This window comes from Cannabis sativa, chromosome 3, assembly GCF_029168945.1.
Source record: "Cannabis sativa cultivar Pink pepper isolate KNU-18-1 chromosome 3, ASM2916894v1, whole genome shotgun sequence".
Classification (NCBI taxonomy): Eukaryota; Viridiplantae; Streptophyta; class Magnoliopsida; order Rosales; family Cannabaceae; genus Cannabis; species Cannabis sativa.
Genome location: NC_083603.1, coordinates 47,161,897 through 47,177,296, shown reverse-complemented (window position 1 = coordinate 47,177,296; position 15,400 = coordinate 47,161,897). Strand labels below are relative to the sequence as shown.

Genomic DNA, 15,400 nt, shown 5'->3' with positions numbered 1-15,400 from the left:
TAGGAGTGTGCAAGCAGTCGAAATTTGATGGTCGTCCCCAGGATAAAACAACCCAGTTGTACTGTATTGGAATCCAACTGTACTGTAAAGCATCGCCGAATACACCCAAAAAAATTTTTATATCGCAGATGGAATTTAATTTTTGTGAAAACTGTAATTTTTTTTATATGAAAAAGATGTATTCTTCCCATCAGTTCAATCGCATTATATAGACGAATGGATTGAAAAATTGTAATGTGAAGAAGAACGTTTTCTGAATCGTGGGGTGTAATTGGTTGTAGGGGTGTTCATAAAAATCGAAAAACCGAAACCGACCATCAAACCGACCAGACCGTAACCGAATTTTCGGTTCCACGTCATCACCGAATTTGGCGGTCGGTTTCGGTTTCGGTTTTTTTGACACGGCGGTCGGTTTCGATTCTTGAAATAAAAAAATAGTTTAACTAAAAAACCGTCAAAACCGCCGAAAACCGCCCAAAACCGCCTAAAACCGCCAAACCGAAAACCGCCAAAAACCGTACGGTCGGTTTTATACGGTTATAATTTCTAAACGGTCGGTTACGGTTTTCGTAAAATAAAAACCGTAACCGACCGGTCGGTTATAAAATTTTAAAAACCGACCATAACCGACCGATTTTCACCCCTAATTGGTTGAATGTGTCCCATTAACATATACGACTAAGTAATCAGTTCCAATTAAACACGTTTCTCAATTAAATTAAAAATAAAAAATAATTATTTTATTAAATAATTTTTCTGTAAAAATAATAGTGTCACACCAACCCAACTCGGCCCGAATCAGACAGACGGCGCGCTCGTGGTGGGTCAAGTGTGTGAGTCCTCACCCATTCGTAAAAAACTGGGTACCATTGGGGCCCAAACCCAAATGCCAAAATTGCACTCTATATACCCTTATAAATAAGTGTTCGTATCCCATGTGGGACTCTTTCCACTTCACACACACTAAAACACTTCTATACTTTGTTAAAATATTCATCAATAACACTTTTATACTTTGTTAAAATATTCATCAATAATTCAACAATCCCCCACTTGAATTTTTTTAAAAAATATTTCCAGCTACTAGTATCATTCAACAGTAAGATTGAGCATAAATAAAGGTATCTTTCGATTTGAACCTCTGCGTAGTGAATATAATTTTGATTTTACTAGAGTGACCCGTGGTCTTGAACTCTATCTCTAACATTGTACCACGCAACAACCTTTTCAAGGGTGTAATCAAAAGTCCATGCGTTAATGGTCATGCACGTCTATCCCAGTATAGTGAACGCTCTAGAAATTTTTCTTAAAATTTCATAGGAAGCGGCCCCACTCCCACATTCACATAGGTGAGTCTATCAAGAGTACCCCCATAGCTCGGTACTCCACTCCACCTGGAGTATAGGTCTCATTAAGATCTTCTATTAACTTAGCCTTAAATCGCTTCAGGAATTGATGCTTCTCTTTTCGTATAATTATAGCATGATCTCACTTTTATCACTTCATAACTTTTTATTACCCATTGAACCAATTTCTTGGGATCTCCAATCTATAGGTCGGGTTGTCATTATGAGTGATTCATCAATCTAAGGGCAATAGTCCCATTCCTTTTGGTGTTTTAAGGACTTTCTCTCTAGCTAAACCTTTCGACCAAGTTATTATAAGTGTGTACATGATCCACTCTAACAACTCCTGTTGAGAGAAACTCTCTAACAATGTTGTACTTGCGATGTATTTGTCGTCTCATACCGTTGTAATAACGGTTCTAAACTTTTGCAATAGCTGCGATACTATCGCAATGGATCAACACAGCTGGAATAGGTTTTTTCCATAAAGAAATCTCAGCTAGCAGGCTTCTCAGCCAACCTGCTTCTTCACTAGCAGTAGCTAGTGCAACCATTTTAGACTCTATTGTGGATTGAGCCAAAATAGTTTGTTTCTTAGAATTCCATGAAACAGCTCCACCAGCTATGCTAAAAATATAGCCACTGGTTGCCTTAGAGTCACCTGATAAAGTGTTCCAATCAACATCACTGTACCCTTCAAGTACAGTTGGAAACTTCTGATAATGTAATCCAATGGTCAATGTTCTTTTGAGGTATCTTAGACCCTCTCAATAGCATTCCAATGCTCTGCACTAAGTCTACTAGTAAACCTACATAATAATCCCACGACATAGGCAATGTCGAGTCTAGTACAATCAGTGGCATACTGAAGACTGCCAATGATGCTTGCATATTTAGATTGTCTTACACCATCACCAGTGTTCTTAAATAATTTTACATTGGGATCATATGGTGTACAAGCAGGTTTACAGTACAAGTAATTATATTTCTTTAAGACCTTCTCAATATAGTGAGATTGATCCAAAGAAATTCTCTTTTCAGATCCATTACGCCACAATAGAAACACTTGCATTTTGCCTTTTTGTCCTTAGACTTGGGTCTGGCTTTGTTCTTCTTGGCATTGGGTGACTTCTTCCCTTTGGACCTTCCATCATTGTTGGCCTTACTGTTCCACTTCCTTTTCTTATCAAAAGAAGAAAGATAGTTGGATTTTGCTTCAGCGATGTTTGATTCACCTTCCTTGGACTTATCCTTGTTAAGTTCTCAAACACGGTCAATAATTGAATCGTGTTAAACTCTAGCTTCTTCATCACGTAGTTTATGGTGAAAGCCTTGAAGCAAGGAGATAGAGACTCAAAGATCATAGTCACCTGAGTCCTCTCATCAATGATAGCCCTGTGTGTCTTTGCCTCATGTATTAGCTCAATCATGTGCAATACATGAGATCGTACAGGGACACCCTTCTTCATTTTACAATTCATGTAGCTACGAGTAGCATTATGTCTTGTTTGATTAGATTGTTGCCCAAATATGGCATGTAGAGAATTCATTATTTGAGATGCATTATCCATGTTCTCATGCGTCTTACACATAACATCGTCCATGATTACAAACATGAAACATTTGGCTTTGTTGTTAGATTGAATCCAAACATCATATATGTCTTGAATATTTTTTGGGCATTGGTAGTGGGCTCCTTAGGACACTCCTTAGTCAGGACAAATTTATAATTCTCACAAACTAGAATTAAATTCAAATTCAAATTATATTTATAAAAATTAGCACCATTCAGTTTTTTCAAGTTCTAGTAAAGTAGTAAAGGGATTTGGCATTGTAGACATGACTGAAATGAATAAAGTAACATAATGATTGTTCATGAATAATAAATATTATTTTAAAATTACTGTAAATGTGATGCATGAGCGTATACAAGTAAAATACATAAAATCTTTTTAAGTTATTCCATGATAAAGCTCTTTGACAATTGATCATCGTCTTAGGATCGATATCGAATCAATTTCATTAAGCCTATGAGATTATTCTTATCTTTATTATTTTAAAACCTAAATATCTCATATTTCCTTTTCAAAATATAAATTACTACTTTTTGACCAAGTTAACAACTAACACTATGAAGTTTAGTTGCACTTTGTGAGTGTAACCCATTATTTTAAATTTTATGACTTAACTTAGTGTGTCACCTTAAGAGTTGATGTCACATGAAAATACATTATTTCTTCTTATCTTAGTCAAGAGATCAACATTGAGCAATAGTATAGATCCATACCTTCCTTAGGGGGATGAAAACAAACCCGTCTCAAAACCAGTCTATACGCACTCAGTGTTGACCAATAATGGAGATCGTTGGTTACATTAACATGTACTCCTTCTCCTACTCACTATTTTAAGGGTAATGTATTTGTTTTATTAATTCTCAGAATTAATACATATTAACTACTTTAATAATTATGATTAATTTATTTATAATAAAAGCCTCAAATTATGAATAAATTTTCTGTCGTAATCATCAAATCTAAATTAACCTTTTAATTTATAATTTAAAATCATTTTAAAATCATTTTAAATTACTAAGTTAATTTTAAATTAATCTTAGCTAGTTTACATGCTTTGGTTTTAAAAACGATAAACACATAGGACAATCCTAATATATCATGTGTAAAGACTGCTTAGTTTTTATTTAGAATTAGCAGATAATTACGGTTTAATTATGAAACTAAATTATTAATTATGATTTGTCATTTTATGGAGATTTATTTGAATTCAGGGTGTATTGTTTATGCCATATACGGAATTTTATAAAAATAAATAGTATTTTTAAAAATTATTTAAAAAGTATATATTTTTTAAAAGGTATAATTTTTATATGGGCCTCTAAAATGAGTGGGCCCTAGGCGCGAGCCTAGCCCGCCTATGCTTAGGGTCGGCCCTGCATGTACACCCATAGATATATAACTCATATATATACATATACCTCACATATAATACTACAAAAAAATTCATATCTTAGGAAAATATGTTAATATATATACATATATATATATTATTATATAAAAAATACTAAATTACAAAATATCACAATTCTTACCCTTGTATACGTTGATTTCTTTTCTTCCACTAAAGCAATATAGGAAAGAATAAACTTTTGATTGGAAATTGTTGTGCTCCAATAGAAATACCAAACGACAAGATTACAACTGTATGATAAATAATACAAAGGATAAAAATATGAATTAAATAATGTTACAATACTAAACAAAATATACACATAAAATAGAGAATATAGAGATAAAGAGAGGGATTATAACTCAAAGTAATAAGCTACACATAAAACACAATATATAAATAGCATAGAAATACGAGAGCAATCTCTACACAAGAAGTGTATAATAGGAGAATCATCAAACTTGAATAAAATCTTACACTTTTGTCCAAAAGATTATTCTCCCTACTACAAGCACTTAGGGAAAAGAAAAGAATAGAAATAACTTTCAGGATTTATCAAACTTAAAGTGTTTCTTGTTAGACATTTATATGTATAAACTGAAATATATATGTTTATGTATAAAATGCGGAATTAAATCAAACATATATACACTATGAATAAGGATCGAAATACCTCCAGCCATTGATTCTTGAGCTTTAGTCCCACATAGGCTTTGATCTGCAAAGAAAACTCGTTGATGTGAGTAATCGGGCTTCCTCGCTCTCTCAACTCTCTTTAGATGGATTTTGCTGTTATGAACAGAATGAGTGAGGAGCTCGGGGACCGAGACCCTATATTTATAGGTGAGATACTCCATCAGTATATGTGCCACATTAATTGTCAGAATATTTTAACAATTAATTCAGGAAATCAAATCAGGTAATGAATATAGAAATCTGACCATATATAGATTATTACGTAATTGATTCTGTCCAGATTCAATGAATATAAAATATTCATTTATCAGAAAATCAATTATTTAATTATTTCCATAAATAGAAAATTCATTTCTATAATTAAAATATTCTAATATTCTCCCACTTGGTCAGCATTTAAACTAAAACATTCAAACCCAACGTTCCTCATTATATAATAAACATACGAATCATAACGACATGTCCTCATTATAAGTCGAGTATTATCTTCCATGTATTACGATATATTTATTATATAACAATGTACTTTATGTGGTAATGTACTTAAGCGAATAAACCCTAACCCTTATGTTTATTCAGGTCCTCTTACGATAATTTTCTCAAATAACATTAAGGTGCACATAAATATGAGAAAATATCGAAATTAGAGTTTCATTGAATAATTTTTGGTTGTACAAATAAAAAACTGCATATGGGTTAACTGAATCCCACATTTACTTTATGATCCTTGAATTTGTGTTGCGGCATGCCTTTAGTCAAGGATATGTGATCACCCAATTCAGTTTGCGTGATTCATGACCACTTATCACACCTTTTTATGGCTAAATACTTAATGTCGATATGCTAGCTTCGACTAGTACTCTTATAGTTATTAGCCATAAATATTGTAGCTGAATTTATTGCAAGTTTTTCTTAATGGCCTAATGAAACTGTAATTCTAAACTCTAGGCCTACTATGAAACTCTATAATACATCATACGAGATGTATCCTCAAAACAATAAATGAATGTGACTTCTATAGTGGAAATAACAATCAAGATTCTCCACAATATAATCTACTGGTAATCTTAAGGTTGTAATAAAATATTGACTTACGTGAATCAATATAACCAGTGAAGTGTGGAAGAATCTAATTGGTTAACTATATTTCCAGATGGTCAATTCATCTTAACAAATATGTATGATTATAATTTTTAGTATCTTAAAGATACCTCATCACTTTGTATGAAGAATAAAGTGGTTTTGACTTTAGTTATTCTGATACTACTTAACGATCCTGAAACAAATGTAATGCAAAGTCTTATTCAGACTCTTAGGCATACATTAGGCTTCTAAAATAGAAGCAAATGAATGTTCTTAATTTATTCCCACTCCAGATCATTTTTCAGATGCTGGTTCGAATTGAATTTATCACACTTAAAGATAAAAGTTATATCAGATGAATAATACATAATTTTATTTAATCAGAGATGTTGTGGCTACTCTCTAATTAATTAAAATTATATATATTATTTATATTTCTTATCTCAAAATAATAATTTGAGATATGAATTATTTCAACTTATATAGAAAACTTTTATCATCATTTGCAAGTAACATATTGTCTACGTATAAAACAAATATTACTCCCACTAACCTTCTGGTATATAATTATTTCCATAATTCTCTTTTCAAACCTAAAGGAAAAGATGATATAATACCAATTTGTGAGATGTTTGTTTTAATCTATAGGTAGACACTTTAAGCTTGCATATGTTCACCACTATTAGAGAAAAATCTTTATGGCAGCCTATATACCTTCTCCTCTAGTTCACTATTTGGAATTGATTAATGAATTAAAACAAGCAACAAATGCCAAGGTCTATAATAGAATCTTTTATAAAAACAATTGAGAATGTAAATCTCCTTTGTTATTGATTCTTAGTTCAAAATGAGCTTCTTAGCAATGAATATTCTTTTATATCTTTATGTTTCTCAATGTTGCCTAATGAATATTATTGGTGAAAAAACCTATGCTTAATTAATGTTCTCCACCCCATTAGGCAACTTTACTAAAGATAAACTTTATTGCTCTTTAAGATATTCATTTCTTCATTCATGGCATGTTGTACTACAACTTCAATTCTTTATCATTCTATAATTTAATTTGTGTCTCAAATTAATATTGTAGTTGAACTCTTATTGTACAGAATGTAATTACTAGAAAATATTGATCTTATCGTTCTAATAAGTCATCTTAAGGATGGACCAACAAACTCTTAAAAGAGCAAATGGTTCAATATGCATGTTATTTTAGAAATTATAAGCAATTACTAAATAACATAACTTATTAGAATTTTATCAATGACTTGTAGATTATTAATGATTAGTTATGAATTCTCAATAACCATTAACCTTAAGGGTTGTTGTGAATCATAATTAATCTAACACTTGAGGTGGAAGTTTGAGAAAATATGAATGATCTTTCTCAGAAACTAAGTTCCTACATTGATCACTCCCACTGATCAAGTCAATTCTTAATTCTACAATTCTAGTGTTGTGAGATGGATAATAAAATATGTAACCCTTAAACCTTATAGCTTTTCAAATGAAATATGCTCATTTATGGTTTTGGGTCTAGATCTTTTCTTTGACAATTGTACTCTAACTATATATGGGTATTTATAAAATGTGTACATGTCATCAAGTCGGTTTTCAACCTTATCACAACTCAAAATATGTTTGAGAAACAACTTTGGTCAGAACACGATTCGATATGTACACCCCCATTGAAGAGTATCGATAGACAAAGATTTAGGAAAGTTTGGAGTTTGCTATGTAGGTTCCACCCCATGTCCAAAAAATGTTTAGTTTCTTAAATCTGTCACACACTATAATTTGGGTGTACCAAGCATATGTATCGAGAAATGAACCCATACTTTTAAAGAAACTTTGCAAATGGATTGGGAGTTTATCCATACTCACGAATTTTAATATAGTATTCTCCATTTTATATTTGATCTCACTGTCTTAATATGCAAAATGCACTATTTCTCTACTTAAGATTTAAATGTCTTTGAAACATATAAATCTATACTTTTGTAGAAATATAATTTATGTGAGTAATCATTAAAAATGAGATGCAAAATTTGAGTCCATGTCTTCAAAACTAATTGACTTGTATGATTTCTAATATGATAGAATTCTAGTATTGGAATACATATTCTTAATGAAATTCACACAAGTTCTAAATAAAGTTAGTAAAATCTAGTGTAATGAAGATCCCCACCATTTACTAACATTTATTCTATTTATGGAGATATGTTCCATAATTTTTGGTGCTATAATGTAGAAGAATTCTTATTAATAACACATTTCTTATTGTCAGATTGAACTTGCATATCTTTATGAGTGACATCATTTGTAGTAAAGACCTCTAAATGTGTCTAAATCAAGTTTCAATAGAATCTTGGAACATAAAGGTCTTTGCCAATTTTAAAACAAAGCCACTACTATATTGCTTGTTCCTTAAACTTCTAAATGTGAGAACTTATCTTGTCTGTGGATAAGATTTGCTCATAGTTACTGACTTTCTTAGGTTTATTTGTAAACCTTGCAAGAAATTATGAATGTGGAATAACAATCTAAAATAATCCACTATGTGTTAATAATCACATTAACTATATTAGAATGAATTTATTGGTGATAATAAAGTGTGATTTATTTTTCTTAATTATACAGTAAAAACTGTACATTTTAGATTAAGTTATCAGAATAAATTTTTGGAAATTTCTACTGGTATGGAAGAAATTTATGAATAGTGATGTAATAAAACTACATATATAGTTTTGAGGTTTAAATGAATCATGTTTTTACCAATGAATAAACATGCTTACATATGAAATCTTATTAAACAAAAATTGACCGTGGGCTAAATTTTTAATTTAATAAGATTAGATTTAGATGTAGATTATGATAGATTTACACAATTTATGAAAAACTTAAAGTTTAATATTTCTATCTCAATGAAAGGTATGAAACACTTAATTATTTATAAATGTTTCAAAATTTTATACTTTATGATAAAATTATTAAATTAAATCTACATAATTTCATGTGGGATAAATTAAGAGAATTTAATTTAACATATTAATTATGCAAATATAATAAAATCCCTGTAGGGTAAGATTATTATGTTCACATAATTCATGTCCATTATGTGATCTTGATCCACTTAATGTATATAATTTTATATAATTAAGGATGCTGTGGCTACTCCCTAATTATTTAAAATTATGTGGTTCACTAGACACCAAAGTATAAACTGAAGATTAAAATTTTACTAAATCCAAAATAGCCTGTGGGCTAAATTTTAAATTTAATAAAATTAGATGAACTTTATGATAGATTTAATTAAACAATTAGTTTTGGAAAATGAAGGTTTATTATCTATCTTTAATTAAATTTGTGATAACACTATTAAATTAAATCCCCATAACTCCCTGTGGGGTAAATTAAGAGAATTTAATTTAACATATTATCCTAATTAATTATACAAATATAATAAAATCCCTGTGGAGTAAAATTATTATACCTATATAATTAATTACAAGTTATGTCCATTAAGGTGAATTTTAATTAATGTATAATTTTATACAAATAAGGATGCTGTGGCTACTCCCTAATTATATAAAATTATATTTTCACTTTGACATTAGGTATTGGGCTCTACCTAAAAGTAATTTCGTTATTAACATAGTAGACAATCACTGAGATTAGTGCTCCTATTGTGGTCGTCCGAAGATCATTAAAAACCGTTCTAGATATGAGCATTTGTCCCAAGTTCATATTTTCTTATGTCAAACCACAAAATTACTTACTATATTCATATATTATTTTAGATCGATTTTAGAATATTAGAAAATCAATTATAGAAATGAATATTTATGAAATGAAAATCAAGTTCATGTTTACAAAATTCAGCAATATTAGAATATTTTAATTATAGAAATGAATTTTCTATTTATGGAAATAATTAAATAATTGATTTTCTGATAAATGAATATTTTTTTTCTGATAAATGAATATAAAAAATATTCATTTATCAGAAAATCAATTATTTAATTATTTCCATAAATAGAAAATTCGTTTCTATAATTAAAATATTCTAATATTTCTAGCAATATTCTCTCTCTTGATAGAAACTAATTTTTACTCAAAGTGAATTGAAAGATCTCTATTTATAGTGTTTTGAGGGATCACATATGAAAATCAAAATCCTTTCGTCACATAGTTGTTACTAGTACTTTAATTGGTATTTATTAGGATAAAAATGTTACATAAGAGAGCTCGAAATATGCTCAATAATTCATGTACGTTTATAGACGTTATTTTAAAACTTGCTCCAAACAAAGAAGAAGAACCATAAAACAACATGTCAACAACCATAAAACAACAATTTTTAGAAAACCTAATATTGAGTTTTTATAACTCTTATTCGAGCTAAATTTTTCTCTAACGTCCCAACACACATTTAAATGATGTAAATGAGTATTGTAACAGTTTCTAATAGCTATAAACTTATCCGCAATGATTTCATAACCTCCATATATAATAAATCACTTAATTACATATAATTAAATGTAATCCTTAAATTACAAAATCATTTTCAGATTTTGTAACCACTCTTATATTACAAATCATGTGTATTATTAAACTATATTATATAATTTTTTTGAAAAAATATTGTATAATTTAATTACTAAATAATATAGATTAATTTCATATTAATATATAATATGTCACATTTAAATATTTTAATTTATATTATATTATAACAAATAATATAACACTATTAATTAGCAATTTTTGATAATATTTATTAAAGTAAAATAAGTGAGACTCGATATTAAGTTACATTAATAACGATATTACACCTCACAAAAGTGCTAGACAGTATCTATAAATGCCCTTTAGCATTTCTCATTCATAAGTTGGTTTACACTTACACATTTCTACCAGCTTAAAGTATATTGACAATAAAATAATAGGGGTATTAGTCAAAAATATATAGAAAAAAAAAAAATGTGTATACTAATTTGGCTAGATTATAGAGACAGAAGATCCTAGTGCCATAAAAGGCCAAGTACATGGAGTTAACTCACTGCATGACTATGATTAATTATCTCACTTTTATTTACAAAAAGGAATTCCACATCTTACGGTTCTACTCTAAAGCAATTAACATTATATATCTTAATATTATATATAAAAATATATTAGATATATATTCATCATTTCACCCTTAAAATCATGACCCACCAAAGTATTTTTTCTTAATCAAACAAATTTAGTGACAAACCTTTGTACAAAACTTTTTAAAAGTTCATATAAATGAAATTAAGAAGGTTTGGAGACCTCAGTGGTTTCAACAACTGAATCATAAAGATTGCTTGAATTTTCAGTATAAGAAGATGAAGTTTCCTCTGAAATCATTCTAGTCTCATCTGAATTCAACAAGCTAGCATTTAAAAATGGAGGTTGTTTTGGTGATGGAATTCCATACTCTTCATCAGTCAACATTTTAACAACATCAGACATAGATGGCCTTAGTGCAACCGAAGCTTGTGTGCACAATAGCCCAATTTGAAGTACATTTGAAGCTTCTTCAATAGGGAAATCACTTTTTAATCCTGGATCGATAGATTCTGATATTTTCTTTTCTTTGTAACACTTCCAAACCTAATTATCACACAAGAAAGAAAAATAATATCAATAAAAACATGATGTATTTCACTTGTAATGTTGTTAAATATGAAGAGGAGAAAAAAAAGATGTTGAAATAAGACTCATACTGAATGTAAAATTGAGCCTGATCCCAATGTGAAAGCACTATTCTTCCTACCACATGCAATTTCAAGAACCAACACTCCAAAAGCATAAACATCAGCCTTTTCTGTGAGTTGCCCTCTAACAAGATATTCAGGTGCCATATATCCCCTATATAAAAGTTTTAACAAGAAAATTTTAGTTGAGCTACAATTAGTTACATGTGGTGTCTAACATCACAAATAAGAATTTAAGACCTATTTGTATTAGTGTTTGATGTTGAATACCACAAGTAGCATCTATTTTTCATGAGAAGCAAAATTTGTGCTTACAATGTTCCTGCAATTCCTGTGCTTAGATGAGTTCTATCGGCCGAAACGGATCGAGCAAGCCCGAAATCTGCTATCTTTGGAACAAAATCATCACCAAGCAAAATATTACTAGATTTGATATCTCTATGGATAATCTTCAAACCACAACCACCATGGAGATATGCAAGCCCTTCAGCTATTCCAGATATGATATCAAATCTTTGTTGCCAACTTAGTATATATGTGTTCTTCTTATCTATGTAAAACAAAAAGCTTTTGAGTATTGTAAATTTTCACACAAAGGGTATAAATTATAAGAGGAAAGAGAACAAGAAATAAACTTACCATAAAGTATTTGATCAAGGCTTTTATTGGGTACAAATTCATAAACTAAAAGGCTTTCTGGTCCTTCAATACTACACCCCAAAAGCTTCACAAGGTTCCTATGTTCAATCCCACTAATCAAATTCACTTCATTGAAGAACTCATCCACCCATTGCCTTGTATTGAAAAATAGTCTCTTCACAGCAACAACTTTCCCATCTGGGAGAATCCCTTTAAACACAGAACCAGCCCCACCTTGTCCTAATTTTCTTGTCATGTCAAAATATTCAGTTGCCTTTTCCAGTATTTCATACTTGAAATTCAAGTTTGATTTTTTTATAGTTATTGAAACATCCTCATGAATCACTAAGAAATAAAGAAAGAAAGAGTTAGATCAAATTACAATTCAGATGAAGTAATAAAGTATTATGTTAAAATGTTATAATAGGTACCTTTGTTTTTCTTGGACTTATATCCACAATAAACACCAACATAAACTCCAAAGAGGGCAAGAAGACCCAACACAATTGCAGAGAAAATGCCAGCTATGATGATCCAAACTCGGTTTGATGCTAGCAAATCATGTAGAGGAGAACCTATAGACAAAAAATTAGTTAAAGCTATCAACATTTTCATGAATAAAAACAAAATAAATGAGCAAATCCACTTAGGACATAAAATTAATAGAAACAACATCATTCCAAATTGTGTGACATTAAAAATTCTCTCTTTTTTTTACCAAATTCAATCAACCATTCATAATTCATACATACATTGTGGTGAATCTAATTCAGAAAATAAATTACTTAAGCATCACACATTATTACTCACACAAATACCTCTTATTAATGTGTGATATTATCAGCCAAATTTATAATATGCTATTTGTTATCTGTATTATATTGTAATATGGTTCATAATTAAAATAAAAATGACTAATTAGGATTTTTGTTTCTGAACTTTCACATGTACCAAATCATGTCCTTTGAAGACGGTTAAAAATTTCCTCTCAATTATTGAGATTGTTGCATTTAAGGATTTTTGTCTAATTTTAGTAAGAAAAGTTTAGCATAAATAAAAGTTCAGGAGACATGATTTGACACAAAATTAACTAAAATTAGATAAAAATTCTTAAATTCAAGGGAGAATTTTTAGAGAAAAGTTCATGAACATAATTTGGTAAGGGACAAAATCTAATTAGCCAATAAATATATCTCAAATTTAAACAAATTTTTGGAAAAAAAACACTAATTATATACATTTTTCCAAATAAAACTAATTAAAATAATTCACAATTAATGTGTTGAATTACGTTTAAGAAAGAATAAAAAAAAAAAACTGACCTTCGTCTTCTTCTTGTTGTCGTTGAGCCAAATGAAAGAACCTATCAGTAGAGTACCTTACATAACAACCGGCGAACATGGCTCTACCCTCCGACGCAGGAGCACAATTCAAGAGCGAAGCACTAGCATTCACCAAACAGTTCCGACACTCATCTTTACTAAGAGTTTTCCAACACTGAGCCAAACCAAAAACACCCTCAACTCCACCTCTATCTTCATCCACAGCATAACCTCCTTTATTAACAGCTTTCTGCGTCAAAATCGCCAGAACCTCCTTCACCTTCCTCGCAAACTCCGACTTCATCAGCTCATCATTTGAGAAATCCGTCGGCGGCCCACATGCTATCTTGTCATGTTTTTCATCTATAGTCTCGTGAATGAAGCTGTGGTTGTCGTATCGAATGTAGCAGCCGTCGAGGTAGAGTCTAGCTGCTACCGAAGGCAAGCAGTTGGGGAGTTTCATTCTTGCAACGGCGAAGCATGACCTACAATCCGGTGGAGGAAGGTCGCCGAAGCATTGTGCGAAGGCGAACACAGGTGGATTAGGCTCTGTTATGTTAGAAACACCCCAATTTTCGATGCTTAATTCTATTTGGACATTGTCCATTGCTACGATGAAGTTTGGGATAAAATTTGTGAGCGGAGAATACTCAGATGTTCCGCAGAGTCGCCCCACTTCGCTCGTTCGGATCTTTATAGCGTCGATAATGTAATGATTTGATAATGAGTTTAGTATTAGGAAACCCCAAATCCAATGTAGGTTGATTGAGATTGGAAAATCCATTTTCATTTTGCTCTGTTTTTTCTTTGTGAAAAAACAGAGCAAGAGAAAGAGTTGTGAATTTTCTTTGTTTCTTTTATTACAAAAAAGAAAAAGTATTATGATAACATCTATTCTGAGTCTGAAATTTACATGGTTTTGATTCAAATATAAAGTTAAGAAGAAGAAGAAGAAGAAGAAGAAGGAGAAGAAGAAGAAGAAGAAGAAGAAGAAGAAGAAGAAGAAGATAAAACAAATACAGAGCTAAATGAATCAAAGAGAACTGACTTTGTTTTAGAAAATAGATCAAGAACAAAGCAAGTCAAATGAATGTCATCACTTTTGTGAACTGAATTAAATTCTAATAATGTCTTCTTCTTCTTTTCTTCTTTCTTTTTTTTCTTCTTCTTCTTCTTCTCTTCTCTCTCCCTCTCTACAACATGTTTAGAGAGAGAAAGTAGATCATTGTGATCTGGTTTTGGTTAAAATGTTTTGTTTGTTGAAGAAGAAGAAAGCAGAAAAATGAGGGAGTTTTGGATTTGGTTTATTTTTCTTAATTTAGTCAAATTGTTAGAATGAGATCAAAGGAGGATACCCATTAAGCCATGTGGAATGTCGACATCAGAAACCGTGTGGATTATTGTTTAGACTCGTCTTAGAATGATACCAAAAATTAGTTTTTCTTTAATTTTATATTTTTAACAAAGACACCCACAAAACATAGATGTTATTAACTAACCTTCAAAGTCTCACATCAAAGAAAATCTTAACAATAAGTTATTATTTTTAGAAATTTTAAGTCATTAAAACTTTAACATTGTATTTATATAGAATGTTTTAAGAGTTTTT

The 15,400-nt window shown here is 30.3% G+C and overlaps 1 protein-coding gene across 1 annotated transcript; it reads right to left on the bottom strand.

Annotated features, from left to right (window-relative positions):
• Positions 1 to 11,281: 11,281 nt before the first annotated feature.
• Positions 11,282 to 15,148, bottom strand: LOC115709148 (cysteine-rich receptor-like protein kinase 42). The gene is made up of 6 exons (XM_030637181.2): positions 13,792 to 15,148; positions 12,901 to 13,044; positions 12,470 to 12,814; positions 12,146 to 12,380; positions 11,840 to 11,984; positions 11,282 to 11,726 (listed from the first exon to the last, which is right to left on the bottom strand). The coding sequence occupies exons 1-6, from the start codon at positions 14,579 to 14,581 to the stop codon at positions 11,385 to 11,387; spliced, it is 2,001 nt and encodes a 666-aa protein (XP_030493041.2). The 5' UTR covers positions 14,582 to 15,148; the 3' UTR covers positions 11,282 to 11,384.
• Positions 15,149 to 15,400: the final 252 nt, after the last annotated feature.